Below are 12,686 nucleotides of genomic sequence, written 5' to 3'. Positions count from 1 at the left end.
CCTCTGTGTCCTTAGGAGCATGCTCGTCGCTGTTAGAGGAGTCCCAGGGTACCGGTCGTTGTCTTGGAAGGTGCCTGCTTGGAGCAGGGGAGTGACTGGTGCAGGAAGAAGACAGGGAGTCCCAAGAGCATAAACACCATGGAAAATGTTGCAGTTGCTGACTTGAAGCTGAGGTTGCTGAAGAAAATAGCCCCTTGTAGACACTTGGTTGCAGTTTCTTGGAGCTGGCTGCGGCTGATCCGAAGTCAGAGGAGTCTGAAGTTGTTGCAGAGGATTCCTGAAGGAAACCTGCAAGCAGAATCTGAAGAGAACCCTCAGGAGAGACCCTAAATTGCCCTGGAATAGATCATGGAATTAGACATGTTACATGGCCATATTCGGTGTTACCGTTTGTGAAGCTACATATAGGATTTTACCTATATGTAGTGCACGTGTGTAATGATGTCCCTGCACTCACAAAGTCCAGTGAAATGGCCCTGAACTACGTGGGGGCACCTTTGCTAGTGCAAGGGTGCCCTCACACTTAGTAACTTTGCACTTAACCTTCAGCAAGTGAAAGTTAGACATATAGGTGACTTATAAGTTACTTAAGTGCAGTGAAAATGGCTGTGAAATACGTGTGCATTATTTCACACAGGCTTCAATACTAGGCCTGTGCAAGGGTTTGTCCGAGCTCCCTATGGGTGGCAAAAGAAATGGTGCAGCCCATATGGATCTCCTGGAACCCCAATACCATGGGTAACTAGGTACCATATACTAGGGACTTATAAGGGGGGTCCAGTATGCCAATTGAAATTGGTAAATGTAGTCACTGGCCTACAGTGACAAATTAAAAAGCAGAGCACGCATAAGCACTAAGGTTCTGGTTAGCAAAGCCTCAGTGACACAGTTAGGCACTACACAGGCATACACATTAGGCCACAAAATATGAGCACTGGGGTCCTGGTTAGCATGATCCCAGTGACACAGTAAAAACACACTGACACACACTCACAAACAGACCAAAAGTGGGGGTAACCATGGTGGGGGTAACAATGGTACTTTCTCACAACATAGCAAGGAATTGGGGTGCAACACAAGCCCCTGAAGTGGTGGCATGGGAGTCAGACCTGGGACAAAGTTTGGGGACATTGGCAGGAATAAAGAGGGTGTGATTAAGGTTTACGGGTGGTGGGGGGGGGGGGGGGGGGGGGGGGAAATTTGACTGGAGCGAGAACTGCAGTACATGCTTGTAAGGCCGTAAAAGCCTCAATCTGAATGCAAGGAAACATTCCTGCTCTGTAATGAAAATGTCACTTACCCAGTGTACATCTGTTCGTGGCATCAGTCGCAGTAGATTCGCATGTTCTGCAATAGCTCGCCATCTGGTGTTGGGCCGGAGTGTTACAAGTTGTTTTTCTTCGAAGAAGTCTTTCGAGTCACGGGACCGAGTGACTCCTCCTTTTGTCTCCATTGCGCATGGGCGTCGACTCTATCCTCGATTGTTTTTCCCCGCAGAGGGTGAGGTAGGAGTTGAATTGTAGTAATAGTGCCCATGCAATGGAGTGACTAAGTATGCACCTATTTAAGGTTGAGATGATACATATATAATTAATTGAAGGTAACTTCCAAACTGCTACAGGCTCCCGGGGAGGCGGGTGGGCACATGCGAATCTACTGCGACTGATGCCACGAACAGATGTACACTGGGTAAGTGACATTTTCAGTTCGATGGCATCTGTCGCTGTAGATACGCATGTTCTGCATAGACTAGAAAGCAGTTATTTCCCCAAAAGCGGTGGATCAGCCTGTAGGAGTGGAAGTAGTCTGAAATAATGTTCTTAATACAGCTTGCCCTACTGTGGCTTGTTGTGCGGATAACACGTCTACACAGTAGTGCTTGGTGAATGTGTGAGGCGTAGACCATGTGGCTGCCTTACATATTTCATGCATTGGGATGTTTCCTAGAAAGGCCATGGTAGCACCTTTCTTTCTGGTTGAGTGTGCCCTTGGTGTAATGGGCAGCTGTCGTTTAGCTTTAAGGTAGCAGATTTGGATGCATTTAACTATCCATCTGGCTATACCTTGTTTTGAAATTGGGTTTCCTGCATGAGGTTTTTGAAATGCAATAAAGAGTTGTTTAGTCTTTCTGATGTTTTTTGTTCTGTCAATGTAATACATCAATGCTCTTTTGACATCTAATGTATGTAGTGCCCTTTCAGCTACGGTATCTGGCTGTGGAAAGAACACTGGAAGTTCCACTGTTTGATTTAGATGGAACGGTGAAATAACCTTTGGCAAAAATTTAGGATTGGTCCTTAGGACGACTTTATTTTTGTGTAGTTGTATAAAAGGTTCCTGTATTGTAAACGCCTGAATCTCGCTTACTCTTCTTAGGGAAGTAATGGCGATGAGAAATGCCACCTTCCAGGTTAGGAATTGTATTTCGCAGGAGTGCATGGGTTCAAAAGGTGGACCCATAAGTCTAGTTAGGACAACATTTAGGTTCCATGAAGGAACAGGTAGTGTTCTTGGTGGTATAATTCTCCTAAGGCCCTCCATGAATGCTTTAATGACTGGTATCTTATATAGGGAAGTTGAATAGGTAGTCTGCAGGTATGCAGATATTGCTGCAAGGTGTATTTTAATGGAAGAGAAAGCTAGGTTAGATTTTTGTAAGTGAAGCAAGTAACCCACTACATGTTCTGGAGTTGTGTGTAATGGTTGTATTTAATTAATATGGCAGTAGCAAACAAACCTCTTCCATTTACTTGCATAACAGTGCCTGGTGGATGGCCTTCTGGCTTGTTTTATGACTTCCATACATTCTTGGGTAAGTTGTAAGTGCCCGAATTCTAGGATTTCAGGAGCCAGATTGCTAGATTCAGCGATGCTGGATCTGGGTGTCTGATCTTTTGGTTGTGCTGTGTCAACAGATCTGGCCTGTTGGGCAATTTGATGCAGGGTACCACTGATAGGTCTAGCAGCGTTGTGTACCAGGGTTGCCTTGCCCAAGTTGGTGCTATCAATATGAGTTTGAGTTTGCTTTGACTGAGTTTGTTTACCAGGTAAGGAAGGAGAGGGAGAGGAGGAAAAGCGTAAGCAAATATCCCTGACCAGTTCATCCATAGGGCATTGCCTTGGGATTGTTTGTGTGGGTATCTGGACGCGAAGTTTTGGCATTTTGCGTTCTCCCTTGTCGCAAACAAGTCTATCTGAGGTGTTCCCCAGAGTTTGAAATAAGTGTTCAGAATTTGGGGGTGAATTTCCCATTGGTGGACCTGTTGATGATCTCGTGAGAGATTGTCTGCGAGTTGATTTTGGATCCCTGGTATAAACTGTGCTATTAGGCGAATTTGGTTGTGAATTGCCCAATGCCAAATTTTTTGTGCTAGCAGGCTTAACTGCGTGGAGTGCGTCCCCCCCTGCTTGTTTAGATAATACATTGTCGTCATGTTGTCTGTTTTGACGAGAATGTATTTGTGAACTATTATTGGTTGGAAGGCTTTTAGTGCTTGAAAAACTGCTAGAAGTTCTAGGTGATTGATATGCAGTTTTGTTTGATGTACGTTCCATTGTCCTTGTATGCTGTGTTGATCGAGGTGTGCTCCCCACCCTGTCATGGAAACATCTGTTGTTATTACGTATTGTGGCACTGGGTTTTGGAAAGGCCGCCCTTTGTTTAAATTTATGTTGTTCCACCACAGAAGCGAGAGGTAAGTTTGGCGGTCTATTAACACCAGATCTAGAAGGTGACCCTGTGCTTGAGACCACTGTGATGCTAGGCATTGTTGTAAGGGCCTCATGTGCAGTCTTGCGTTTGGGACAATGGCTACGCATGAAGACATCATGCCTAGGAGTTGTAATACCATCTTTGCCTGTATCTTTTGTGTTGGATACATGCGTTGTATGATGGTGTTGAAATTTAGAATTCTTTGTGGACTTGGAGTGGCTACTCCCTTCGATGTGTCTATTATGGCTCCTAGGTATTGTTGTACCTTGCGCGGCAGAATGTTGGATTTTGTAAAGTTGACGGTGAACCCGAGTTTGAAGAGGGTTTGTATGATCTGATTTGTGTGATTTGAGCACTGTATGAACGAATGGGCCTTGATTAGCCAGTCGTCCAAATATGGGAACACATGTATTTGCTGCCTTCTTATGTGTGCAGCGACTACCGCTAGACATTTGGTAAAGACTCTTGGTGCGGTTGTTAATCCGAAAGGCAGTACCTTGAATTGGTAATGTATTCCTTTGAATACAAACCTTAGGTATTTCCTGTGCGATGGGTGTATTGGTATATGGAAATAAGCATCCTTGAGGTCTAAAGTTGCCATGTAGTCGTGTAGTTTTAGCAATGGCAATACTTCTTGTAGTGTGACCATGTGGAAGTGGTCTGATTTGATGAAAGTGTTCACTACTCTGAGGTCTAGGATTGGTCTCAGCGTTTTGTCCTTCTTTGGTATCAAAAAGTACAGTGAGTAAACCCCTGTGTTTATTTGTGTGTTTGGCACTAATTCGATTGCATTCTTTTGCAATAGTGCCTGCACTTCTATCTCCAGGAGATTGGAATGGTGTGTTGTTAAATTTTGTGCTTTTGGTGGTATGTTTGGAGGGAATTGTAGAAATTCTATGCAATAACCATGTTGGATAATTGCTAGAACCCAAGTGTCTGTAGTGATTTTCTCCCATGCTTTGTAATAATGACCTATTCTTCCCCCCACTGGTGTTGTGTGGAGGGGGTGAGTGACATGTGAGTCACTGTTTAGTAGTAGGGGTTTTTGGGCTTTGAAATCTTCCTCTATTTCTAGGGAATTGCCCTCCTCTATATTGTCCCCGAAAACCTCCTCTATACTGTCCCTGGTAACTGGACGGTGTGGCTTGTGAGGTGCTGGCTTGTGTGTTTTGACCCCGAAACCCCCCTCGAAAGGGCGTTTTACGGAATGTGCTGTAATTCCCTCTGCTCTGCGGGGAGTAGAGTGCGCCCATGGCTTTGGCAGTGTCCGTATCTTTTTTGAGTTTCTCAATCGCTGTGTCCACTTCTGGACCGAACAGTTCTTTTTCATTAAAAGGCATATTGAGAACTGCTTGTTGAATCTCTGGTTTAAATCCAGACGTTCGGAGCCATGCATGCCTTCTGATAGTTACAGATGTATTAATTGTCCGTGCAGCTGTATCTGCAGCGTCCATGGAGGAGCGTATCTGGTTGTTGGAGATGGCCTGTCCCTCCTCAACCACTTGTTTTGCCCTATTTTGTAAGTCCTTGGGCAGATGTTCAATGAGATGTTGCATCTCGTCCCAGTGGGCTCTGTCATAGCGCGCAAGTAGTGCCTGGGAGTTCGCGATGCGCCACTGGTTTGCAGCTTGTGCTGCGACTCTTACCAGCTGCATCGAACTTGCGGCTTTCTTTATCTGGGGGTGGTGCATCTCCAGATGTGTGAGAGTTGGCCCTTTTCCTAGCTGCTCCTACAACGACAGAGTCTGGTGGCAGCTGTGTAGTGATGAAAACCGGGTCCGTAGGAGGCGGCTTATACTTTTTTTCTACCCTTGGTGTGATTGCCCTACTTTTAACCGGCTCCTTAAAGATGTCTTTTGCGTGCCGGAGCATACCAGGGAGCATAGGCAGGCTTTGGTATGAGCTGTGGGTGGAGGAGAGTGTGTTGAATAAGAAATCATCCTCGACCTGTTCTGAGTGGAGGCTTACGTGGTGAAATTGTGCTGCTCTAGCCACCACTTGAGAGTACGCGGTGCTGTCTTCTGGTGGAGATGGCTTTGTAGGGTATGTCTCCGGACTGTTATCTGACACTGGGGCGTCGTATAGGTCCCATGCGTCCTGATCTTGGTCACCCTGGCTCATGGTGGTGTGAGCTGGGGAGTGTGATGGAGTTTGTGCTGGTGAAACGTTAATCACGGGCGGAGGAGAGGGTGGTGGTGTAACTCTTTTCACCACTTTTGGTTGTGGTGTTTGTTCCGTCTGGAACTCCAACCTTCTCTTTCTCCTAATGGGGGGGAAGGGTGCTTATTTTTCCTGTCCCCTGCTGAATGAAGATACGCTTTTGCGTATGGTCCACATCAGTTGCTTGTAGCTCTTCCTCAAACCTATGCTTCTGCATTTGGGAAGTTAGCGAGTGCTCTTCTGTATAAGAGCCTGAAGCTGGGTCGCTTGCTGTTTGTTTCGGCATCGAAACTTTGCGTGTTTTTTCGGCTCCGAGGTGACTTTTTTCCTTTTCGGGGCCGAAACCTCTCGGCGTCGATCTGTTTCGGTGCCGCTGTCTCGGCGTCGAGCCGTGTCCACACCGGCATCTCGGTGTCGAGGCTTGTCTCCAGCACTTTCTCGGTCCCGAGAAGGCTGCGTGCCGGTGTCTCGACCGGAGTCGGACGATCTCGGCACTGTTTGGGCCTTTTTCGGTGCCGACGGTCGGTCACCGAATTTATGGGTGGAGCCATGGCCGGATGGCAGTGGCGTCCCCTGGGCCTTGTAAATGTGTCTCTGTGTGGGTTTCGACGTCTTACTCACGGTTTGTGTATCGTCGAATCCTTCGGAGTCTTGGATCGAGAAGGTACCTTCCTCTTCCTGTTCCTCGAACTCCCGTTGGGCTGTCGGTGCGGACGCCATCTGAAGTCTTCTGGCTCGACGGTCTCGGAGTGTTTTTCGGGACCGGAACGCACGACAGGCCTCGCAGGTGTCTTCGCTGTGCTCAGGTGACAGGCACAGGTTGCAGACCAAGTGTTGGTCTGTGTAGGGGTATTTATTGTGGCATTTGGGGCAGAAACGGAACGGGGTCCGTTCCATCGGCGTTCTTCAGCACGCGGTCGGGCCGACCAGGCCCCGACGGAGGATCGAAAAACTACCCCGAAGGGCACCGGAGCTCTTCGATCTTCGATGCGGTGTTGAATCTAAGTACGCCGATCCCGAACGCAACAATACCGACGAAAATCTTCCGAAATTAGCTAATTTTCCGTTCCGAAACTCGGAGCGACAGGAACACGTCCGAACCCGATGGCGGAAAAAAAACAATCGAGGATAGAGTCGACGCCCATGCGCAATGGAGACAAAAGGAGGAGTCACTCGGTCCCGTGACTCGAAAGACTTCTTCGAAGAAAAACAACTTGTAACACTCCGGCCCAACACCAGATGGCGAGCTATTGCAGAACATGCGTATCTACAGCGACAGATGCCATCGAACTGCAATGTATCATTGATTAATTGAAGTATACCAAATGTATGCCTTTTTTCCAATCACAGCTGTCCGAAGATTACTGGTTCAATAAAAAATAAATAAAAAATCTGCTTAGCTATGTAAAACTTTCCTGCATACATTGGTACATTTCACAGGAATGGGCTACTGTCTTATCTGCAGAAAAAAAGTCCTTAGGATGGTAACTGTTTCGGGGCTCGCAGAGATGGTCCTTAGTTTCTTTAGGAAAAAAATATTAGATTATATAGTTTGGTGCCAAATTACCACAGTTGCCTATCAGTGATGCCATGGCAGACCACTGATGTGTGTAGTTCATGGTAACACTTGGGGTGGCGGGCATCTTTTAAGCAATAACTGGGTTCAGTAACTTAGGGACCTGCTGCTAAGCAAAGTCAATGGCAACCACATTATGGCACTAGTTATTGTTGTTATGCAAAATTTGTCTAAGTGTTTCAATATGCATAAACACATTGGTTTAGCCACACCATATTGTTATGGAACTACAACAAACACTGTTAGACCCTGAAGGCTTAGACCAGAAAGACCATTGGTAAGGGTAGGCAGGGAGTAGAAAATAGAGCATGTTGCATCACTAACCTAATAGAAAGTCATGACATAATAATTTGAGTTCAAAAACATCTCCCCAGGGGATACAAACCACAGTAGGATCTGAACCACATACTTTGGCAGAAAAGGAAGACTTGGTAAGGTGTATACCCCACAGTGGGAATAGACCATATACACTTATGTCATACACCTTTGTATGTGGCAGCGGGATTGTAAAGCTTTTAAACATACAGAAACAGTTTCTGGTCTTGCCGCTCAGTAGGCTATAGGCGGAGAGGAGTAACACTGTTAGAGCGTATTTCACAAAGGAATTTAGTTGTCAAGACACTTTTGCTTTGTCCAAAGCTGATGTATTAATTTGTGCAAGTTCAGTGGTTAGTAATGCAGATTTTCACTCTGCAGAGAACCTTTTATAGATATCGCTGGCCGTCTCCAGGAGGAGCAATCTGTCACTGCTGTTTGACGATGTTGCAGAACAACTGGACAAAATGTAAAACCTGTAACCCTCAATGTTGTTTTAAGGCTAAGAGAATTTGGAAGAGATGCACAATTTAATCTTAACAATGCATGCTAGAATATTAACTTCTTCCTTTCAGAAGCTACTACTTTATAAATACACGAAATAAAACTTTGGAAGAAAGCAGTTTTATTTATAAATGATATCAGAGTTTCACTTTCTACGTTGGACGATACATACACCTTTTTAATAATACTTAACATCTAAAACGGTTTTGATTTTTTAAAGAAAGTGCTACATTTTAGGTTCTTCCTTGAAAAACAGTGCACCCGCATAAACATTTGTACAAACCAAGCAAGGTTATTAAGTCATAAAAGCAGGGCTCATAGGAGCGATAGTAAATCTCTCAGCTGCACCATGAGGGTCAGCTCTGACAGAAGCATGGCCTTGTTTATGAACTGTGTGATGCTGCGTGGATAATAACATGTTCTCTATATATGAAAGTGTCTATTGAAGCCCTTCACCAGTACAGTAAAAATGTATGGGGCATCACAGATCATCCCCACCACAAAATGACTAAGAGTCCTGCACCCAAAAATGTACCTAGCCTTGCACTGATGCTGTTAGAACTGTTTTTGCAGTAGCCCATTGTTGCTATAATGCTTTAATTAAATGTTGACCAGGTAGTATCTTTAAAAAACATTTACACAAAGTTTATTTAAGTTAAAGAGATGGGCAACAATCACATTTTATTCTATATCATTTTAACGCATAGACATCTACATCATTGGGCAGTACATGATCTCAGTCCTCCTGGTTGCAATACATGGTATATTAGTATTGTTCCACATAAAAGTGAAACTGTTTTTTCAAAGTGTAACAGGGCAGATTAAGTTGCTATTGGAGCTGCTTGGTTTGGGTAGACTGATGTGACCAGAGGCTGCATGAGGAGGTGAAAGGTTTGAACTGGAACCTTACCAGTCTGAACACTGGGACAAGGAGAAAGCCCAGAGACTGCATGCCTCTAGGAACAGTTTTTCTGAAAAGAACCATATTGAAATTTAAGTGCATACCCACCCCTATTACAGAAGGAAGCAACCGACAGACACTGAAATCATACCAGTGTGAAGAACTCCATGTTAGTGATAAAGTCCTGATGAAGCCGCCTACAGTAACAGCAAGATGTACAACAGCACATGAATCATCAGAATAAAACACCTAGGGCCTGATTACAACTTTGGAGGAGGTGTTAATCCGTCCCAAATGTGACGGATATACCACCAGCCGTATTACGAATTCGATAGGATATAATGGACTCGTAATATGGCGGGTGGTATATCCGTAACTTTACCCTCACTTTTGGGACGGGTTAACACCGCCTCCAAAGTTGTAATCAGGCCCCTAGTGACATAAATTATGTGATATGAAGAGCCCATCAGTAATTAAGAATGCTGACTTCTGGAACATTGTCAAGCTTTTTGCATGTTGAACTGTGTTCCAAATGTAACTCCATTGAGTTTAATGAACGTTTTACTCATTGGTAGAGAATCTTAATCTTGAACAGTGGCTCACAGAACCAGCTCAAGATAGAGACTCTCAATGACAATATAGGGATGGTATATATACCCACCGAAGAGATGTTAGCAACACAGGAAAGCTTTGGCTAAGCATTTTCAAATGAAAGGTCCATTTAGTAGAACTCTCTCAACACAAAATCGCAGGCCATTTGGACTAGTTCAAAAGACAGAAAAAAATGGAAATCAAGAACAAGCTTTCCCACTTCTAGCCCTGGGCCAACCAAAGGCGGGGTCAAGACTGTGAATGCTACTCTGCATACACCAGTGCCCACTCTGATGCAGAATTATGAACAGCATAAATACCATTAGCTTTCTTTGGACCCAATTAGTAACTTCTATAGCCTCACTGGAATACTGAAGATCAGCTGAAGAAGGTACAAAATAGGGCACAAATCACAAATATTTTTCACACTCAGAACACGACCTCACAACTAACTCCCTATTTATCCTCTTGCTGCTCCTACCCCCGATTTCTTTTTTGCCATTGACTGGGAGCTGAAACAACATGAAGGCAGTATAGTATGGAGGATCACAAGCTGGGGAATGTGTTTTTTTTCTTTTCTTTCTTAAATACAAACAGTGGGAAAGCAGAGATGTTCCAGTAAGCAACACCATGAGTAAATGTGTCTAGTAGTCTGATTAAATAACGGGTCTTCATTTAGATGCATGGGACGCAGGGTGATCTGACATGAGTTTTACATATGTAGTTTAGGCCATGAGCAAGCACCATTAATCCATTCCTCACACTTTTTTTTTTTTTTAAGTGCCATATCTACTGCTTACACACTATGCTAGCGCTTAACAGACAAAGAAATGTTTTCAAGTCTGTAAAAGGCAATAAGGTAGAACAGGTTTCCACAGGATTTGGGAGTTTACTTTGCTGCATTTTACAGTAACCAAAAGAACGGCCTATTTTCTTCAAAAATACAATCAGAAGGAGTCCATTTAACAGTGAAGACGGATACGAGGTTGAAGCTGTAGTCTTGAACAGAATCAGTACACGGTTTTGCAGAACATACATCTCGCAGAGAATATGTTCAAATAAAGTTGTACGATGACTTCTTATGTTAAACTAAAAAGAAACAAAAATATTTTAGATTGCAGGTTTTATTCTCACTTATGTACAAAATTAACTTCTGAATGTAAACAAAATAGACCTTATGAATGACTTACAAATAATATTTTAATAAACATTTTTAAAATGTAACTGTTACATTGAGGTTCCTATACTCAACCCCCTTGCCTTGCATATCATTCAAAGACAAACTAATTAATTGTATACCAGTAAAGCAAAATCTACTTGGAAATGTGGCAAATTAAAGTAAAAATCTAAAAACATATCTATGCAACACCAATGAAAATAAATTAGGCCAAACACCACAAACATAACAAGTGTACACCGTCTCATTTATTACTGCAGCACAAAGGCCAAATTCCTTTTCATTATCATGGTCCAGAGTAACTGAAAGAATATAATAAAATAAAACATTAAAAAAAAAACACCTGCTTATTTTTACAGAGATCCCCTTTTTTGACCCGAATGAAAAAGAGGTAAACACAAGCGGAGATAAATTTGTATATGATAGTAGTCCATTTTATGTAATATTCTCCATATACAGTCCCTGGCTGGGCTGAGCATGCGATTTTATGGTTCAAATTTTTTATTGTTTTATTTTTTTCCCCCCTCAATAGCCTTCCATCATGGCAATCTCACATACAACAGGGAGGCCATACGTGGTCTTCCCCACCTTAGCTGTAGTACACAGCAGGAGATATAACTTGGTTAAACACAGTCAACCCGTTCCCCAAATCATGCATAGGTATCTAGGACATCAGTTCATAAAAATCACTTGACAGCAGCAAAGTAAATTGTTGACTGAGCTCTCGAAGTATCCAGGTAAGTGCTAGGGACACGCGTTCCATTCCTAGTATATGCCATATCCTATGGGAGACACGCTGTGTGTCAGAAGATATTCCAGTTTCCTTATGGGCAAGTATTGCTTGGAGCGCTGCTCCCAATGCTAGGCCAATGAGTCTTCCGCTGAGAGATATAAGTGGAAAGGTCATAGGGTTGGGGAGCCCCAGAACAGTGTATGCAGGACAGCGTGGCAACTGTGTGTCACGGTATTTATCAATGTCAGCCAGAACCGTTTCCCAGTAGCACCTGAGTTTTGGGCAGTCCCAGAGAAGTTGAGGCAGCATCCAAAGAGCCCCACAACCCCTCCAGCAGCACGCACTATGGTCATGGTTGCCTCTGTGTAGTCGAACAGGAGTTAAGTACCAGTAACTTACAATTTTAACAGCATTTTCTATTCTAACAGTGTTACACACAGTGTGCCTCGCTCTATAGGAGGTCTGCTCCCATTCCTTGCCGCCCTATCTAGTGTTCCCATTGCTTCTGCTGGAGGTTTTCTTCTTGGTGAGGGAGTAGAGTAAGACAGCTTAGAGTTCAGTGGTGATGCATCGGATGTTGACTCTGGACAGCAGCTACTTCTCAAAAGTGGGCGAGCGAGCGCTGCATGCCCATTGCTGGACCAAGTGTCTAAGTTGCATGTACTGAAGCACCTCAGTTTCTGCAAGCCAATAATCATTCTTGAGCTGTTCATGAGGGAGAGGACCAGTAGCTTCAAACATATGGCTCACTGAACGGCAACTGGCTGCTTTTTTGCCCTTGATGGCAGTTGGGAAGAGCCTTGGAGTAAATTTTGTTAGCCAGTATCGGTGTTACTGGTAATGGGAAGGACAGGCTGTGTCAGATAGCCACCTGACCTCAGACTGCGAGTGTGGCTCTGGTCACTGGAGAAAAGTACAAGTCCCAGGCTCTCTGCTGCCTATGCAAAAAGGTGACCTTCCAGAGATGCTCTCCTGCTAGTGCCCCGTACATTAAACACCAATGCTTTTTAGACTCCT

The 12,686-nt window shown here is 44.2% G+C and overlaps 1 protein-coding gene across 2 annotated transcripts in view; it reads right to left on the bottom strand.

Moving 5' to 3' along the window:
• Positions 1–8,371: 8,371 nt before the first annotated feature.
• The window catches only part of EIF6 (eukaryotic translation initiation factor 6), a 70,237-nt gene continuing 65,922 nt past the window's right edge, over positions 8,372–12,686 (bottom strand). For both annotated transcript variants that reach the window (XM_069243834.1, XM_069243835.1), the window contains one exon: positions 8,372–10,848. In XM_069243834.1, coding sequence (XP_069099935.1) covers positions 10,839–10,848 — 10 coding nt within the window. In that variant the 3' untranslated portion in view covers positions 8,372–10,838. The remainder of the gene's footprint in view (positions 10,849–12,686) is intronic.

Source organism: Pleurodeles waltl, chromosome 7 (assembly GCF_031143425.1).
Source record: "Pleurodeles waltl isolate 20211129_DDA chromosome 7, aPleWal1.hap1.20221129, whole genome shotgun sequence".
In the NCBI taxonomy this organism is placed as follows: Eukaryota; Metazoa; Chordata; class Amphibia; order Caudata; family Salamandridae; genus Pleurodeles; species Pleurodeles waltl.
This window is presented reverse-complemented; position numbering and strand designations above follow the sequence as displayed.